Source organism: Lycorma delicatula, chromosome 1 (genome assembly GCF_047948215.1).
Source record: "Lycorma delicatula isolate Av1 chromosome 1, ASM4794821v1, whole genome shotgun sequence".
Taxonomy (NCBI): domain Eukaryota; kingdom Metazoa; phylum Arthropoda; class Insecta; order Hemiptera; family Fulgoridae; genus Lycorma; species Lycorma delicatula.
In genome coordinates, this window is record NC_134455.1 from 160,110,424 (window position 1) to 160,129,468 (window position 19,045).

At 32.2% G+C, this 19,045-nt stretch overlaps 1 protein-coding gene across 1 annotated transcript in view; it reads right to left on the reverse strand.

Annotated features, from left to right (window-relative positions):
* Nucleotides 1-19,045, reverse strand: part of LOC142317695 (multidrug resistance-associated protein 1-like) — a 203,261-nt gene that overhangs the window by 116,750 nt on the left and 67,466 nt on the right. The window contains exons 11-14 of the mRNA XM_075354243.1: nt 11,701-11,838; nt 10,784-10,930; nt 7,549-7,633; nt 3,037-3,224 (exon numbers count right to left, since the gene is read on the reverse strand). Of these exons, the coding sequence (XP_075210358.1) occupies nt 3,037-3,224; nt 7,549-7,633; nt 10,784-10,930; nt 11,701-11,838 (558 nt within the window). The remainder of the gene's footprint in view (nt 1-3,036; nt 3,225-7,548; nt 7,634-10,783; nt 10,931-11,700; nt 11,839-19,045) is intronic.

Sequence of the window (19,045 nt, forward strand, 5' to 3'; positions counted from 1 at the left end):
TATGTTCCACCATGCCAGTAATAAATTAACTGAGTCAAAAAAATAATAATTTAATCTTATTTGCATCATATTCACAATAATCAGAAACATTGTAATCAAAATTATTTTCATTCAATTATAAATATACATTAGCTGACAGTTTACCTACAGATTTTCCATTTCAGCCACAATCTGACATATACATGCAAGCATTTTGGTAAAAAAATCCACTAATACTTGGAATGAAAAATATACTCATTATAATATATTACAGACTGGAAAAGTAAATGGCATCTTGATATTTTAAATCCTGTTATGCAAAACAATTCTTCTAATTTTCTTCAATTAAAAATCCTTAAAGAATTCATGTCAGTTGTGGGCAAAGTCCATGATGTAGTGACTTTAAACTTCTCTTATAGTTCTGTTTATTAACTATTAATTTCTTATTTTTTCTCTGTCTCATTAATTATTAAAGAAGGTCAAAGAATCCAGATTTCAATGCTGGGAATAGTGGAGAAACATTGGGGGAAACAATGGCTACTTCTCTACACAGAAGGGAATGTGGTATATTTCTCAGGAAATCAGAGCAATCAAGCAGTGGTGTCACACTCATAATATCGAGGAATGGAAAGATGCAGTATATGAATATAGACCGATTAACAATAGAATCCTTCTGGTGAGATTAAACACAAAGCTGGTGATGGTCAATGTAATTCAGTTATACATTCCAACATCAGCAGTTTATGATGAAGAAGTAGGAGAGTTTTATAATTGACTTGCCTCATGCTATGACTTTCTACCGTCAAAAGAAATCATTATTGTGCAAGGTGACAATAAAATGCAAAGGTAGGCAGTAAAGAAACAGAAATAACAGCGTACAGTGGCTATGATCTTGGAGAAAGAAATGATCGCAATGAATGATTACTACAATTCTGTTAAGAAAAGACACTTCAAATAACCGATACACACGCTCGGTAGCATCTTCATAGACTGTATACTAGATGACTCATCATGTGCTAGATATCGCAACCAAATCGATTATGCCTTGATTTCAGAAAAATAAATAAAGTCAGTCAAGAATATAAAAACATTTCCCGACACAGATTGCAGGTCAGACCATTAACTGTTATTTGTTTCTTAGAGTCAAGTAAAACAAAATGGCTGGACCAAATTGAAGAGATGACAGAAGAAACATTAGGAACACTGATTTAAGGCTCATGACCAAGGCAGGATATGAATCAGGTCACCAGCTCACAGATATGAGAGGAAGGGATCACTGATGAATTAATTATAAATAATTTTTAATTTTGGTGGTACGGGATATTAGTTTAGATTTCAACAGCTTCCAGTAAGCGCAATTTTCCTACCATTATTCTGGTATTTATTTTGCTTGAGATATTATTTTCATGCATAAATTATGTGTTAAAATCCCTAGATTTGAAAATATTTTACTCTCATAATTATAATCATCAATTTGAGTTGTGCTGAAAATTCACTTACTTGTATCTGAAGATTCTGAGGGAGAACTTGATTGATCAGGAGCAATAGTTCTACAACTTCCTCTGATCAATCAGGATAAAGGTATTATGAGATAAAGACTAATTTAAGAATCACCAATCAATACTTGAATATTATTTTATAAAATGTAATGTTAAGAATACTTTCTTTAATTTTTCTGTCTAAAATCTTGTTTCTTTCTGTAAAAATATTTCTTAATCAGCTGATCAAATATATAAATATACTGTATTTATTTATGGAACAATTGGATATAAAATTAAAAGAATTTTTTTTTTTAATTATTGTTAATGTTAGATTATTATTTTGAAACTTTTAAAGCAACTCAAAAAATATTTAAATAAAAGTGTTCGTTAATTTACTATATAATTTTATTTGCCACAGGGCCAAAACCACAACCTTACAATCATATTCTTGGGTACATAGCATTTCATTTCACTGAATCATCAGATGTAAACTAATTCTACTGTGAAAGGTATGTCACCATCTTTCACATGTATACATCAGTGATGCTGTTACCAACTTACTTCAAGTTTGCTCATTGCTTTTCACATTATAAAACCAAAGTATTGATTAAATAAAAAAATTCCTTTTTTGTTGGAAATACAACAAATTGCTGAACAAAACGATTACTACATGTGAATTCATAACTATTGTGTATAGAAAATATGTAAAATGGAACAAATACAATAAGACAATATAGCATATAAAGAAAAAAAACAAAACACAAGTATTTAAAATGTTAATGCAATAAAAAAGCAGCAAAAAATGTAGTAATAAGATATATAACAAAGAACTTTGAAGTTTGGTATTTAAATTTAACAATAAAGTATTTGATATCTTTCAATAACATGAATGAAAAATTTAACAAAAATGTTTATAAAATAAAGTATGACCAATGTAAAGACATTTGCACAGAAAAAATTAGTTAATCATAAACTAAAATTTTTAAACAAATGATATAAAAAATAAAAATTCAAAAACATTTCATATTTCTGAGTACTTCATAAAAACAAACACCATAAATAATAAAAGGAATACTGACATTTTTAATGTTAATAATAATATTAATGAATCAGAACAATTAGGAAGATATTAGATTTATAAATTTAAAAAAAAACATAAATTATTAAATTGAAAGCAGGGATGTTTGCTCACATATCATTCAAGATTTTGCTTTGCAGTACTAGATGCTAACATACTCGCTACATTAATGCTGATAATTTAATTCCACTACATATAAATCTTTTGAAAAAGAACAAGTAACATAGCCATTTTAAATTTTAGACTTTTGTTATATTGCTCATGTAATTTTAGAAACTTCGTGTTTGTTAAGAAAGAACTGCAGGTATCTTCAAAACATGTTCTTTTATTTAAATAGCAATGATCTGTAAGGTAAGAATATCTTCTTTAAATTTTTATTGCTAAAATTATCTAAATTAATTACCTATTAATTTAGGTAATTTTATTTAATGCAGATTTTACAATGAACTTAAATGTTTACAATTTAATTATATACAACTTAATTTCCTAAGCACTTACCTTTATATTAACATGTCCACTAACTTTAGGAACATCACCTAACAATGCTGATATTAAAGAACTTTTTCCAGAACCGACAGTTCCAACAACTGCTATAAGAGATCCTTCTGGCACCCTTAAATTTATATTTTTCAATATCAATTCATCACCCCAAGAGAATGTACCATTTTCAATAATGACCACATCAGCTGCAAAAATTTTGTGTAATTTAAATCTTTATTACTGAAGTCTTTAGTCTAATAAAACTAATTTACATTTGATAAAGTAGGGATACAACTTGCATGCAGGGTGAGACATAATGACTGAAAGGAATGAAGAGAATGGAAAGATCATCATGTTGTATTCTGCCTGCTGCAGATTCCTGGCATCATTGTTTCCATCTATTTCTGTCCCATGCTTTTCTTTTCGTCTCATCATAACCTTTACTATTCTTTATGTCACACCCTCTTCCTTCCTCTTCTTTTTTGACATTCAACAGAGCCTTCAAAACCTGTATTTTGTTACTCCTTTTCCCCTAATTAATGCCTGATCCAGTCACTTCTGATAGTCACTAATATTTTTTCTATCTTCATTTATTCTTCTTAATACTTCTACATTACTTACTCTGTTTAGCCATTTTATCTTCTCTATCTTGCTTCAGACCCACATCTCAAAAGCCTCGATCCTATCTTTTTCCTTTATCCCCCAGTGACCATCTTTCACTATCGTACAAAAATATACTGCAAACTTAGCATTTTACCAATCTCTTCCTCAGGTTCAGATCTATGTTGCTGCAGAGTAGGTTTTTCTTTCTAAAAAAGCTTTCTTTGCTATTGCAATTCTCTTCTTTACTCCTTCAGTCTTTGGTGTGTACTATCTCAAGATAACTGAATCTTTTTACTTGTGCAATTTTTCCTTCTGCTGTTACATCATCCCTCTCATTCACCTTCATAATTTTTGTTTTCCTCACATTTATTTTCATTCCATATGCCTTCATCCCTACTTCCAATGCTTTTATCATTCCTTCTAATGTTTGAGTGTCTTTAGCTACAATCAGCAAATCTGATACAATTTATATTTCTTCCACCTATGCTTACTCCTTTTTGGCCATCCAATATTTCTTTGACATAAACAATGAACAGTGTAGGTGATACTGTGCCTCACTCTGCTAATTCTGACAAATTTGTGAGATTCTCATTTATTTCCACAGCTATGTTTTCTTTCATACACAATTCTCTGATCAGACTCTTATCCTTCCAATCAACTCTCTCTTCTTTCAGAATCTCAAATAACTTTTCCCACTGTACTCCTGTCAAATGCCTTTTCCAGATCTATGAAACCCAAGCTCAATTCTCTTCCTCCTTCAAAACAGTCATTGATTCAACAGTCATTCTAGTCATTTTGATCAATCTTACAGCTTCTCTTGTTTCTTTCCTTTTCTGAATCCAAACTGTTCTTCCCTAACATTCTTCTCCATTTTTTAATTAACCTTCTATTCATAACTCAACATTATTTTTACAGCATGAGATATTAAGCTGATAGTTCTACGTTCTTCACATTTTTTTTGGTTCCAACCTTTTTAGGTATCTGTAAATTATTGTTTTCACAAAATCTTCTGGCCACAGTCCAGTATCATAAATTGTATTTCACATTGAGAGTATTTCATCTATTCCTTCATTTTTTGAACATTTAAAGAGTTCTATTAGAAGTTCATCTACTCCTGTTGCTTTTCTCCATGTCTTTGATAGTTGCTTATCTGTTCTTCATGTCTTTAATAGCTTGTACAAATTCAGATCTCAAATTTGGTGGGCCTTTCTGCTCTTCTAAAACTTCTTCTTTCACCTAAACTTGCCATGTTTCCAGTTTCCTTCTTCCTAGATACAGGTCCTCTATATACTCTTCCCATTGTTTATCTATTTACAAACATTGTTTCTTTATAAATGTTTTAACCATCTTTCTTTTCAATTTCTCTTATTTTATAAGTAGGATTTTTTTATTCCATGTGCTGTTTTTTACCTTCTTATACATGTCATACTTCTTTTTCTTTTCTAAATCTTTTATGTCTTTACATTCTTCTTTCAGACACCTTTTCCTAGCTTTATGTGTTTCTTTCTTTCATCTGTTATTCAACGTTTGATAGGTTGCTCTTTTGTATTCTCCTTCTTTATTTTTATATTTTTTTCTTTCTTCCATTTCTTGTGTTACCCCAGGTTTCTTTGCTCAGGTGTCTTCATAGAAACCAATTCCTTTCTCTGCAGCTTCCCTCACAGATGATTTTATCCTTGAACACATTTTCTCTGTTGGTTCATTTTCCCTTTTACCTTGAGTAATTGCCCCTTTGACAGCAATTCACCCACTTTTACTCTCCCATGCCCTCTAGTCTTTCTATATTCCATTTCTTCACCTTCATTGCAGAGAGTGGAAGAAGAGAGAGAATTGCAGTGCAAGAGCCAGTGTTAATAACCTGACTTATCTCGGGAATGGAATGGATTGCAAGGATAGCAGGAGTTTACTATCTCCCTCCCAATTGCAGAACCTGGAAACAAAAGTCCTTGGCTGCTGTATCTTTCTTTTTATCTGGCCGGTCATCATTATTTGTTTAATGGCAGTTATAGATTTTATGTGTTTTATTTGTCTGACTTGTCTCCTTGTTTTATGTTGTAACATATACAGTTTGAACAGTTCAAACTAGCGAACTAGGAGATGACATCAATAGCTGCACAAACATGTTCAGGACACAATATGTAACCTAAGATAAAAATACCAACATCTTATCACCATGTAATGCTGCACTTACAGATAAAATTCTCTCCTACCAAAAATGCATAATTTGCTAAAAAAATAATAAGTTAAAAATCATATTTTGTAAAATTAAAAATAATTAATAAAGCTGCTTAAAAATTAAAAAAATTAGTTCTAGAACAATGGAACACAATATAACCCAACAATTTTGTAGAAATTCTGCTTTCGTAGATTCTCTCAAACATACAGATGATGCAAATATAAAAATGTAAACGTACATTATTATAAAAATTAGTCCCCATTAAAATATAATAACAGATATAAAATAAATGAATTGCAATCAGATACATATTAAACATATATACATTTAATCATTATTTTGATCTTTACTACTACTGTAATTTTCACCTGAACTTAAATTTATAACAAAATGTTTAGTTTGAGTGTCAATACATACTTGATTTGCCAATACTAGTCTTTAATTTTTTTGACATGTTGACAGATCTTTATTCTTTCATCTATAGAAATGTTTACAAATTTTAATTTGCATGTTTCCATAATATAAACTGTCTGATGTAAAACATATTACAACATGCAATCCAGTTTTTGACTTGAACCCATATTAGTTCTATGAGATTCAAATCCAGATAACGATGTGTTAAGTATAACAAACATAACAATACTTCCTTCTGAAATTGTTCATTCTATTTGAATTTTTTGTCTTTTTCTTATTAAGTTGTATTAATTTGTAAGATCCACTTTTAAAACTGATATTATTTCCTTTAGCCAGTCTATCACCGAATTTTTGTTTGATAAGAAACTTATTTTCTTTGGTGATGTGAAATGGTGCATTGTCTATTGTTACTGACTGCTACTTGTTGCTCTGATTCCAAACTGAGAGAGGAAATACTTGATGGTAACAGCTTGACGGTCAAAGTCAAGGAAACAAAAGTCGCAAAGTATTAATAAACACCATTAAGTCTTTTGCTTGGAGACAGCATGCACTCGTAAGAAACTTGACCGGCCTTATGCAGAATCATTTGGAATCAAACTACCATGTGGCTTTGTTGGTAAGACCAGATGAGGTGCTCTGTTTTTGTAAGCTGTGAGGTAGAGGATCTTTTAAGCTTTCTTTCTGGAGTACAATGTTTTCATAATTAATGTCATTAAATTAAAAGTTAGAATTTTTTTAAATATTCTAACTTGTCTGCTTATACAGAAATGTTCTTTTATTTCTTGTACCTATTCATATATTCTCTTCTTTACATATTTCTTTCTTACAGCTGACTGTTGGTAACTTTTCATGTTACATCCCCAGAAAAACCAAACGGGAAGCAATTTTAACCTCAGAATATTTAACAGAAGACTGTGCCATGCTAACAGAATTGGTAGGAAATGATATTCTATTGCCTTCCTCCTATAGACCAGCTGTTGAAATCCAACAAGTGGAATGGATGCTAATTGCAGTCACTCTTAACACAGATAACAGTAGATAAGCTACTGCCAGCATAGTTCTAAAGATAAATGGAGTGTGCAAGCCCCAGTAGCAACGTCAAGGTTCTATACTCCCTAAGTGAAACAGCAATAATTATAAATAATTAATTATACAAAAACAGTTATTAACTCGCTACTTAAAATAAGTAATCTGAGTATTGTTTTTTAAATGATTTTTCTTAAAAAAAAGAAATAATATATTTACATTCTTTAAACAGTGGTAAATGGAAATCACTTCGTAAAGAATATTAATGAAAAATATTTACGCAAGAGATAAATATGTATATAAATATTTACCTTCATTTAAATCATGAGTAATGTCTTCTTCATTAAGTTCTTCACTGTTTAAAAAGTCATTTATTCTATTTAAAGACACAGATGCCTGAAAATTAAATGTTTATTAATGTTTTTCAAGATCATCTGCATACAATGTTTAAGTTAAGTACTTAGAAAATTTGAGAAAGTAATTTTTCACAAATACTTATCAATCTAGGGTCTTAATGGACAGTGGTATAAATGTCTTTATTCTAGTGTCAGAAGTGGATCACACATACAAAACCACGCAACACATATTTCATTAGGACGCTCACTAAAACAAAGAATTAGTGAAAGTATATGTGGGAAAAAACTTTTTTACATGGGAGTCTATCATAAATTTTTGTTTAATTATATTAACTGAATCAACAGTAGAGTACTTGCATTATATTATACTAAATGATACATTCAGTTGAAACTGTGTAAATTGAGATGACTTTTTTTTTTAAAAATTACAATTCATGTCAACTGTGGGAAAAGGAAATGAAATATTTACATTTGATATAGTGTATTGTTTAACTTTTCCACATGTATTTATTCTTATCATTAACACGTATTACATTATTTTTCTTAATACTTATTTATTTATAAAGCAGGTGACAGATTTTGACAACTAATTGTGGTTAATGACTGATCGTAATGTTCTGGTTCATCCAGAAATCTTTTCCTTGACATTTAAACCTCCTTAATCAGTATTTGTATACTTTGTTATTATAGTATAGCTATCAAATAGGCTATGTCTTATCTTATACAAACTTTATCGTTTTCTTAATTACATTTAGTCAGCTATTGTATTTCACTAAAACCGGAGATGTATCTCCGGTTTTAGACATGGATTGATACCACCATTAGATCTGGCGATGTGGCGGCCACGGTCGAAGTTATTTGCAGGTGTAACGGAGGCCTTTTGCTGTCCATATGCCCCCCGCGATGGCAAGCATGTAGTTAAGGTGCCCATGTTTTTCGGCGCATGGGAGCCCTGAAAACCTCTGTGTATAAGGGCCTGGAGTCAGTGCAGAGACTGCACATCCGCTCTCTGCCAAGACATATAGTTTACTCTGTAGCTGTCACTTTCTTCTTTTCATCAATAAGTATTTCACTAAGACGGACTTGGCTTCTGGTCTGGCGTCCGTTTTCTTCTCTACAGGAGCAGCTTTCTGTTTTGGTGAACCATCTTCAGGAGGCTGTACTACTATCTTTGGCTTGACAGCTTCTTTACTGCTGAAAGGCTTCATTTTGTTTTCAATGATCCTTTCAATTAAGCCAGCCAAAGTGGGCGCAAGTTTGTTAATGATTAGAGTCTCATCAACAGCAACTGGAACAGGAGCAGGAACAGCAGCCGCAGCCTGAGCATAGGTTGTTGTTGCTCTAGGTTTTCAGGCATTTACAATCTTCTTTGTTTCGAAGTAGTTGACCTTATGCAGGGTTTTTACTTCCTGCACAGTCACCTCGTCTTTGTAGACAGGACAGTTTCTGGATCTACAAGAATGCGTTCCTTTGCAATTGATACATGTAGAAGTCTCTTTATACGGCTCTCCTTCATGCACCTCATCACCGCACACACATATTTGCGGTCTTTCACATCTAAGAGCGGTGTGGCCAAAGCGTTGGCACTTAAAGCACCTCATTGGCTACGGGAAAAATGTCCGCACATCCAATCGATGAATCCCTGCTCTTACCTTCTCCGGCAAAGTAGGCCGGTTGAAAGTGAGGACATGAGAGGCTGAGGGTAGGACCTCACCATTCCTTTTCATGTTCAATCGACGACACTCTATTACTCCTTGTGATGACAACTCCTCAACAATCTCTTGCTCCGAGCAATTTAGAAGATCCCGACAGACGACTACCCCCCTTGAGGTGTTGAGCGTGCCGTGGGGATCGACGCGTACAACCAATTCTACAATCATTTTAAGCCCTAGGATCTTCTGAGACTGAGCATCATTTACAGTCTCAACATGAAGTACAATGAAGGTCTTCCTTATTTCTTTAACAGGGCCTCCAGCGCATTTAGTTATTTCTCGAGCAATGAGAAAAGGACTCACCCTCGAGAAATTACCATCCTCCTTTGTAATGACCAAGTATTTCAGTTTTGGAACATTACTATTCTTGAAAAAAGCTTTTTGTAAGCTTTTTCTACCCTCAACTTCAATTTTCTTTGATTCCGCACTCTTTCTCCGTTTTGCCTCAGGCGAAACGGCCGGTTCTAAACGAGGGTGTTTACCTGAACCCACGTAAGGTGCCACGTTTTTATTTTTATCAGTTTGCATGACCTTTGATCCCTTCTGTAGTAAGGCTAGCCGCCGGGGTACACCCCCACTCCAGGGCTACCAACCCTGGAGGTCCGTTCCGGTACTCCGGTGGAACCTGCATATGTCTTGGCAGAGAGCGGATGCGCAGTCTCTGCACTGACTCCAGCCCCTTATACACAGAGGTTTTCAGGGCTCCCATGCGCCGAAAAACATGGGCACCTTAACTACATGCTTGCCATCGCGGGGGGCATATGGACAGCGAAAGGCCTCCGTTACACCTGCAAATAACTTCGACCGTGGCCGCCACATCGCCAGATCTAATGGTGGTATCAATCCATGTCCTTAATCGTTAAAAAATATCGTACCTGCAGGTGGCCGTGAAATCCAGTCCTTAAACTCGGCCTGTAGATATAATTCGGCCGAACAATAGTATGTCCGAGAACAAAACTCGGAACTCCGCTAGCCAGCTGCATGTATTGTACGTGAGTGCAGTTGTTGCCGCCCTGGACGTGGAACGTAGATGTTGTGTTCCGGACGTGGGGATTATCTACCTCAGGGCATTATTATTATTTATTATTTTTATTATTTATTATTATTAGTAGTAGTAGTAGAAGTAGTAGTAGTATTATTATTATTATTATTATTATTATTATTATTATTATTATTATTATTATTAAGAATACCTTCCTTAGGATTATATCTATACTTTCCCTCAAAATTGGAAATATAGTCATGGGAAATAATTTGCTTAGGTACAGCAGAAGACAACCAAAGCTCTAGACAGTTAACAGAAACTGAGTCACTGCATGGTTTCAAGCAGTAAAAAAACAAGGATGCATTGGTGACTTTAGTTATGAAGTTTATTACCAATGAAGAGAGAAACCTTTTGTTCAAACTTATATTATTAGACTTAATATTTAATTTTAATAATTAGATATCACATATTCAATTGAGAAATCAGTACTCACTTGAACTAAACTGCCAACCATAACAGGAAATAAAGCCAGAGGAATTTGAAGCAGATTGAATAATGACAAACAAACAAATGCCACTTGAGGAGTAAGTAAATTATCTTCATTACTCAGCAAAAAACATGAGAATGAAGCAAGAGCCATCTTAAGAAAAAAATTAAAAAAATAAATATAAAAACTGAACTTTCAAAAACCCTTTAATATTAATGAGTATAAATTTGATACTTGTTCTCATACCAATTAAAGCAAATAATCCAAAGGGACATAGAAAAATGTTTTAATAAATATTTGGTTAGAAACTATTTACATTTCTCTAAATACTGAAGAAATGTAAATTGCATTTGCTTTTACTCAATGCAATAAATCAATATTGCATTGAGTAGGACCTATTTAAAGCTTAATTAGCAACTTCTGCAATTCATAGTGCTGCATTAACAATAACAGTAATTAATGTTGTAATCACTAATCAATACTATATTTTCTGTTAATTTAGCACATCATTATTATTATTATTGTACATTAATTAATTGGTTTCTTCTAAAGTTCATGCATTAGTCAATGTATATTTTATACTTTCAATTTCAGCAATTGTTATTATGAATTTTGTTTTCTTTCATTCATTCTTTACATTAGACATTAAATATTTCATCCTTCTTCTTAAAAAAAAATTCATAAATGTGCATCCAAGGTTGTAATAAATAAAAAAAAGGATTGTTGAGTTACATTTTAAACCTACTATCAGGTCTGATAAGAGTGCAAGTCTGGTTTGAATACTCTTTTATTCTCTAGTTAGCATGTTTGATTAAAAACATTTGAGATCGTACTTTTTGGCTACTATGAGCTGGTCTCATAAAGTGTAAACTCTGAATCAATCTATTACTCAATATAATGTTTTAAATCTATAATCAACTCACCAGATAAGGAGTACACAACCAGAAAAAAGACATTGAGGCCAAAAGATACGATGTTCTTTTTAAATATTTAATTTCTTTATTGCGAATTTTTAAAATCTTTTGCTCAAAAAATGGTTCCCATGCATAGAATCTTAGAGCCTAAAGAATTAAAGAAAAATCACAAATAAAATTACAATTGCTGGTAATAAAGAAACGTATAATATTATTTACCACTTTAGTCATCACCTTTGTTTTAAGAAAATTAATATTTGTAAAAATATATTACACAGATACATATGATAGTTTTGCATTTAACATAAAACCACATGTTTACTTCTGTTGTACGAGTAGAACAAATAAATTTAGTTTTCTTCGTTTTTTATGCAGTTGATTCATGTAATGTTACTGGTGCTGTCTGAGCTCATTCTACTAGCCAAAACAACGAAAAAAGTTCACATAAACATGGGTCAGGAAACGCTCCGTCAGCGGGAGTTATGGCTAGCGAAAGATTTCCCCCTGATTCCTGTGTAAAGAGTGTAATAAAACCTTACTGAGATTCTAACAACCCAAATTAAAGAGATAAAATTGATGGTCACTTATGGACTTTGACCTGAAAAATCGAATAAAACGGACTCCAGAACCATACCTCCAGTAGTTTTCATAATATTTGACGTAAAACGGAAAAATGTTTTGCCTTGTTTTTTTTACTTTTGTAATACAAATACTTTGTTAAACGACTAAATGCGTAAAACCTATATCAAACCTTGTTTTTTTTTTTGTCTTCAGTCATTTGACTGGTTTGATGCAGCTCTCCAAGATTCCCTATCTAGTGCTAGTCGTTTCATTTCAGTATACCCTCTACATCCTACATCCCTAACAATTTGTTTTACATATTCCAAACGTGGCCTGCCTACACAAGTTTTTCCTTCTACCTGTCCTTCCAATATCAAAGCGACTATTCCAGGATGCCTTAGTATGTGGCCTATAAGTCTGTCTCTTCTTTTAACTATATTTTTCCAAATGCTTCTTTCTTCATCTATTTGTCGCAATACCTCTTCATTTGTCACTTTATCCACCCATCTGATTTTTAACATTCTCCTATAGCACCACATTTCAAAAGCTTCTAATCTTTTCTTCTCAGATACTCCGATTGTCCAAGTTTCACTTTCATATAAAGCGACACTCCAAACATATACTTTCAAAAATCTTTTCCTGACATTTAAATTAATTTTTGATGTAAACAAATTATATTTCTTATTGAAGGCTCGTTTCGCTTGTGCTATTCGGCATTTTATATCGCTCCTGCTTCGTCCATCTTTAGTAATTCTACTTCTCAAATAACAAAATTCTTCTACCTACATAATCTTTTCTCCTCCTATTTTCACATTCATTGGTCCATCTTTGTTATTTCTACTACCATCTCATTACTTTTGTTTTCTTCTTGTTTATTTTCATGCGATAGTTCTTGCGTAGGACTTCATCTATGCCGTTCATTGTTTCTTCTAAATCCTTTTTATTCTCTGCTAGAATTACTATATCATCAGCAAATCGTAGCATCTTTATCTTTTCACCTTGTATTGTTACTCCGAATCTAAATTCTTCTTTAACATCATTAACTGCTAGATCCAGGGAACATCCTTGTCGGACTCCCTTTCTTATTACGGGTTCTTTCTTATGTTCTTCAATTATTACTGTTGCGTGTTTTGTTCCTGTACATGTTAGCAATTGTTCTTCTATCTCTGTATTTGAACCCTAAATTTTTTAAAATGCTGAACATTTTATTCCAGTCTACATTATCGAATGCCTTCTCTAGGTCTATAAACGCTAAGTATGTTGGTTTGTTTTTCTTTAATCTTCCTTCTACTATTAATCTGAGGCCTAAAATTGCTTCCCTTGTCCCTATACTTTTCCTGAAACCAAATTGATCTTCTCCTAACACTTCTTCCACTCCCCTCTCAATTCTTCTGTATAGAATTCTAGTTAAGATTTTTGATGCATGACTAGTTAAACTAATTGTTCTGTATTCTTCACATTTATCTGTCCCTGCTTTCTTTGGTATCATTACTATAACACTTTTTTTGAAGTCTGACGGATATTCCCCTTTTTCATAAATATTACACACCAGTTTGTATAATCTATCAATCGCTTCCTCACCTGCACTGCGCAGTAATTCTACAGATATTCCGTCTATTCCAGGAGCCTTTCTGCCATTTAAATCTTTTAATGCTCTCTTAAATTCAGATCTCAGTATTGTTTCTCCCATTTCATCCTCCTCAACTTCTTCTTCTTCCTCTATAACACCATTTTCTAATTCATTTCCTCCGTATAACTCTTCAATATATTCCACCCATCTATCGACTTTACCTTTCGTATTATATATTGGTGTACCATCTTTGTTTAACACATTATTACATTTTAATTTATGTACCCCAAAATTTTCCTTAATTTTCCTGTATGCTCCGTCTATTTTACCAATGTTCATTTCTCTTTCCACTTCTGAACACTTTTCTTTAATCCACTCTTCTTTCGCCAGTTTGCACTTCCTGTTTATAGCATTTCTTAATTGCCGATAGTTCCTTTTACTTTCTTCATCACTAGCATTCTTATATTTTCTACGTTCATCCATCAGCTGCAATATATCGTCTGAAACCCAAGGTTTTCTACTAGTTCTCTTTATTCCGCCTAAGTTTGCTTCTGCTGATTTAAGAATTTCCTTTTTAACATTCTCCCATTCTTCTTCTACATTTTCTACCTTATCTTTTTTACTCAGACCTCTTGCGATGTCCTCCTCAAAAATCTTCTTTACCTCCTCTTCCTCAAGCTTCTCTAAATTCCACCGATTCATCTGACACCTTTTCTTCAGGTTTTTAAACCCCAATCTACATTTCATTATCACCAAATTATGGTCGCTATCAATGTCTGCTCCAGGGTAAGTTTTGCAGTCAACGAGTTGATTTCTAAATCTTTGCTTAACCATGATATAATCTATCTGATACCTTGCAGTATCGCCTGGCTTTTTCCAAGTGTATATTCTTCTATTATGATTTTTAAATTGGGTGTTGGCAATTACTAAATTATACTTCGTGCAAAACTCTATAAGTCGGTCCCCTCTTTCATTCCTTTTGCCCAGCCCGTATTCACCCACTATATTTCCTTCCTTGCCTTTTCCAATGCTTGCATTCCAACTATCTCCAACTATTATTAAATTTTCATCTCCTTTTACGTGTTTAATTGCTTCATCAATCTCTTCGTATACACACTCTACCTCATCATCATCATCATGGGCGCTTGTAGGCATATAGACGTTAACAATCGTTGTCGGTTTAGGTTTTGATTTTATCCTTATTACAAACCTTGTATAGAATTTAATTCTGAGAAGATTGAAGTAAAATAATCCAATAAAAAACAAATACAAGTTCAAGAAATTTGATTTTATTACTCACACTTACCGTATCTTTTAAATGTTATAAACTACAGAAAATTACATTAACATACAACTGATACAATGTTAAAAAAATAAAAATTTAATTGATACATTTAAGAAAATTTACAATAAATTTTCAAACATTAGTCAGTCCTTCTACTTCAATACGCTTGGCTCACGCTTTAGGAATGTTGCTCTTCTCAATTCTGCACGACTTTCTAAATTTGTGCGGCGGCATCTGTAATACAAGAAATCAAACTCTTCACACTTATTGACCTTTTTTCTTCTACACAATATTTTTCATCCAATCCCATACGCAAAAATGTAACAATGTTAGATCAGGTGATCTTTCTGGCCAAGAGTGTAGCCCGCCGCGGCCAATTCATCGCTTTGGAAATAGCTCATTTAATAATACCGAAATGGTACTATGAAGTGGAAGCGCGCCATGTTGCTTAAAGTAAACGCGGTATCTTGATGCTAATGAAACATACACTATTAGCAGCGGCAATTGTTTCTTAGGGATTTCCAAGAAAGTGTTGGAATTTAGGAGCTCTGGAACAATGAAAAATGCAATTAGTTAATTGATGAACTAGACCACACCACACACTGACGCTATATTGGTGTAGGAAATTACGTCCTACTCTTATTTGTAAATAAAATAAAACTTGCAACCATCGGTTCATATTCAACCATTTGCAATATTGCAAACGAAGAGTAGGATCTCTTAGTTGAAGATTTTGTATTCGTTGATTACGGTAAGAATACAGCTTGTTGTTACGAAGTGTCCTCCACACCATAGGCTGGGAAACTCTGAATCGCCAGGAAAGGGTCTTGTACAAACATCCGGACTGCGTTGAATAGCTTTGATAACGGTTTTATCAATTTCGGGATCAGAATGGGTCGCGGTGAGCACCAATGCTGGGAAGTGTACCCGTTTCTCGTAGCGTAGCGTGAAATGTTCTACTAATTGTAAGATTTGAACTCTGCGGTTAGGAAAACATTTTTTATATTCTGAAGCAAAAGTAACAGTTTCATTTACATCGCACCCCCCCCCCCCCTAAGACAAATACCTTGTCGGCGTATTCCTCAGTTGTAAATAATAAAGTCATTGATGAAGTATTTAATAAAACTACAATGTACTGGTAACAATTCACAGTTTTAACACAGAAAATGCAATACACTAATGACACGACATAAAATGTATTGTTGGATTTCTTTGTTACCAACTCACGAAATCATAACTTCTCAAATTTTCAATTGACAGTGAATTCGGAAAAGATACATAAAATGTATTGTCTGAATAACATTAGTACGGTTTTTTATTTTATTAGTTTCATTTGTATCTTTAATACAATGCTATTTTTTGTATCACTGCACTTTGTACAAAACTTGTATTTGCTTTTTTACACCAATGTTTTCAGGGTTAAATTTTGTACAAGTTCTAATAATAATCATTTAACAAATTTCTGTATTGTAAACTTAAAAAACGTGTTTATAGTCAACAAATTTTTCTGTTTTACGTCGGAATTATGAAAACTACTGGAGGTATGGTTATGGAACGTTTTTTATTCTTTTCCAGGTCAGAAACATAAGAAACCATCATTTCACCTCTTAATTTGAGTTCCTTAAATTTCATTATGGTTTAATTTCACTCATTGACCAGGATTCGGGGCTAAATCTTTTGCTAGCCGGAACTTGCTAATGGAGCTTTCCGAACCAACGTTTATGTGAACCTTTTTTCATTATTTTTGCTAGTAGATATGCTTAGAAAGGGCCGGTAACACTATGTGTATTATTCTGTATAATAAAAGCAGAAAATTCAGTAAATATATTGTATATTGTATATTGACGCATTATTATTATCCCAACTGCTTAATCCTTGATAATAACATAATTTTCATCTTATTTTTAATTCTGAGTTTATCTTTTAATTTCAAAATAATTAGAACAGTCAATAATCTGCCTAATCTATGTATTGTCTTTCCTTGTACAATTTTTGTTCTCTCTCTTTACCTTCATCAGATTAACTAAACCTAAACACTTCACATATGACCCAACTCTTCCCTTTACAAGTATTTGCCTTGCTCTCCTTTCTACTCCAATTTATTTAAAAATTTTTAATTCTGTTTGTAATCTTCTGGGAACTACTTTTTTGTAATTTTATTAACTTGGCATATACCTTAGTAAAATATTTCAAGAGAACAAGAATTCTGACAAACAAAATTTGAAATAATTTTCATGCAAAACATTTTTTGCAATTTTTATTGAGGGTTCCTTAGTTGGTATTATTACCTAAGAAGTAATGCAGTTTGTCTTTTACAACTTTTTTTCAGTAAAGTTAATACTAAAAAGTTGATGACAATCTTGTTGAATTTTCCAGACTATTGCAGAGCTTAAAAATTTAGCCCTTTTTATTGATATAGTAAAAAATTGTTTTAATTCTTATGACTATTTGTTTTCTTACTAGAATGTTAACATGTTTAATTATGGATTTCTAAAATTTAATAAAAGTTTCTTTCATACAAAAAGAAAAATAATGAATCAAAATAGCATTCATTTCTAACATTCAAAATTTGTTTTTACTTAATATGATTTAACTTTAACCTCATCTAGGTTTGTATAAAATGTGCCATGACTAACTCCATATAAAAAAAATCTTGAGAGAATTAGAGTTTCTGCTTAAAATTTAAAAGATGATATGATTTTTGAGAAAGGGAATGAAATTCCATTGTATTCCTAATGAACATTTAGAAATGTTGCAACATAAAATTGAAGCAACAGAAAGAAGTTTTCTTTACAATCACTAAACATTATACAGAGTGCATTCACATCATAATTTATTGCATTAGTGTTTATAATAGAAGGGACCTCCAACATATGAAGAAAGGAGAAAAAATAATAACAGTAAGATTTAATTATTTGAGAAGTCAGTGCTATAAGTATGTTTACACAATAAACTAGTTAACTATACTTACATTAAATAAAATGATTGATAAGAGAAATTTGTTTCAATAAACACTATAATGGCAAAGATTGGCTAGTCGGTCAATTACCTAGTATTTACTGTATGATCACTGACCAGCAGTTATGATCAAAATCAAGAGCAGCAGTTTTTATTTTCTTACTGATATGTATGGAATCTGATCCTCCATTTTCAGCAAAATGTTTATGACATTATCCCTGTACATAACAGATTTATACTACACCCATGTCTGTATTTTTCATATTTTGTTTTGACACTGTAATGTTTGATATTTGTTTTACAGACCATCATTGTCTTTCATCAGAGTTGCTTTGCTTTCCAATTCAATGTCTTATCATATTTTATTTACATTACCAACCAACTGTAACATCTGATCTTTTTTTACAGGTTTTCCACCAACTGTTTATTAAAATAAATCTGTTGCTGTAATAATAATTAAAAAATCATTTCTTTTGCTCCTCTGTAGCAGTCAATATAATTTAACTATCATAGTGTTGCGATGTACACTAGAAGAATTGAATGAATTCTTCTCTGTATGAGAATATTCAATAAAATCACATAAGTTTTTCTCTTCTCGAATGCTTCCTATCATGGTTTGTGGATTTTTATATTGAAAAAATGAACCAATATTGCATCCTTTAAAGAAAAATTACTTTTACTTTTTTTCTTTTTGTATAATAAATATCCAGCCATTGCATTTAAGGCAAACTAATAATGAAAATGTCAAACATGTTTGTTCTCTTACAGTAAAAACTGAAAATAAAAGTCAATTTCATAATGAATGCATTTCATTTAAAATAATAATAATTTTAAGGTGCTTGGATTATGTTTTCAATTACCACTATATGTAATAAAGTAGTCAATGATTAACAATAAAATATTCATATGATACTCATCTTTTTTACTCAGATATTTTTGTTTTTGATATTTTATTTTATAAAGATGAAAATTTCATAATT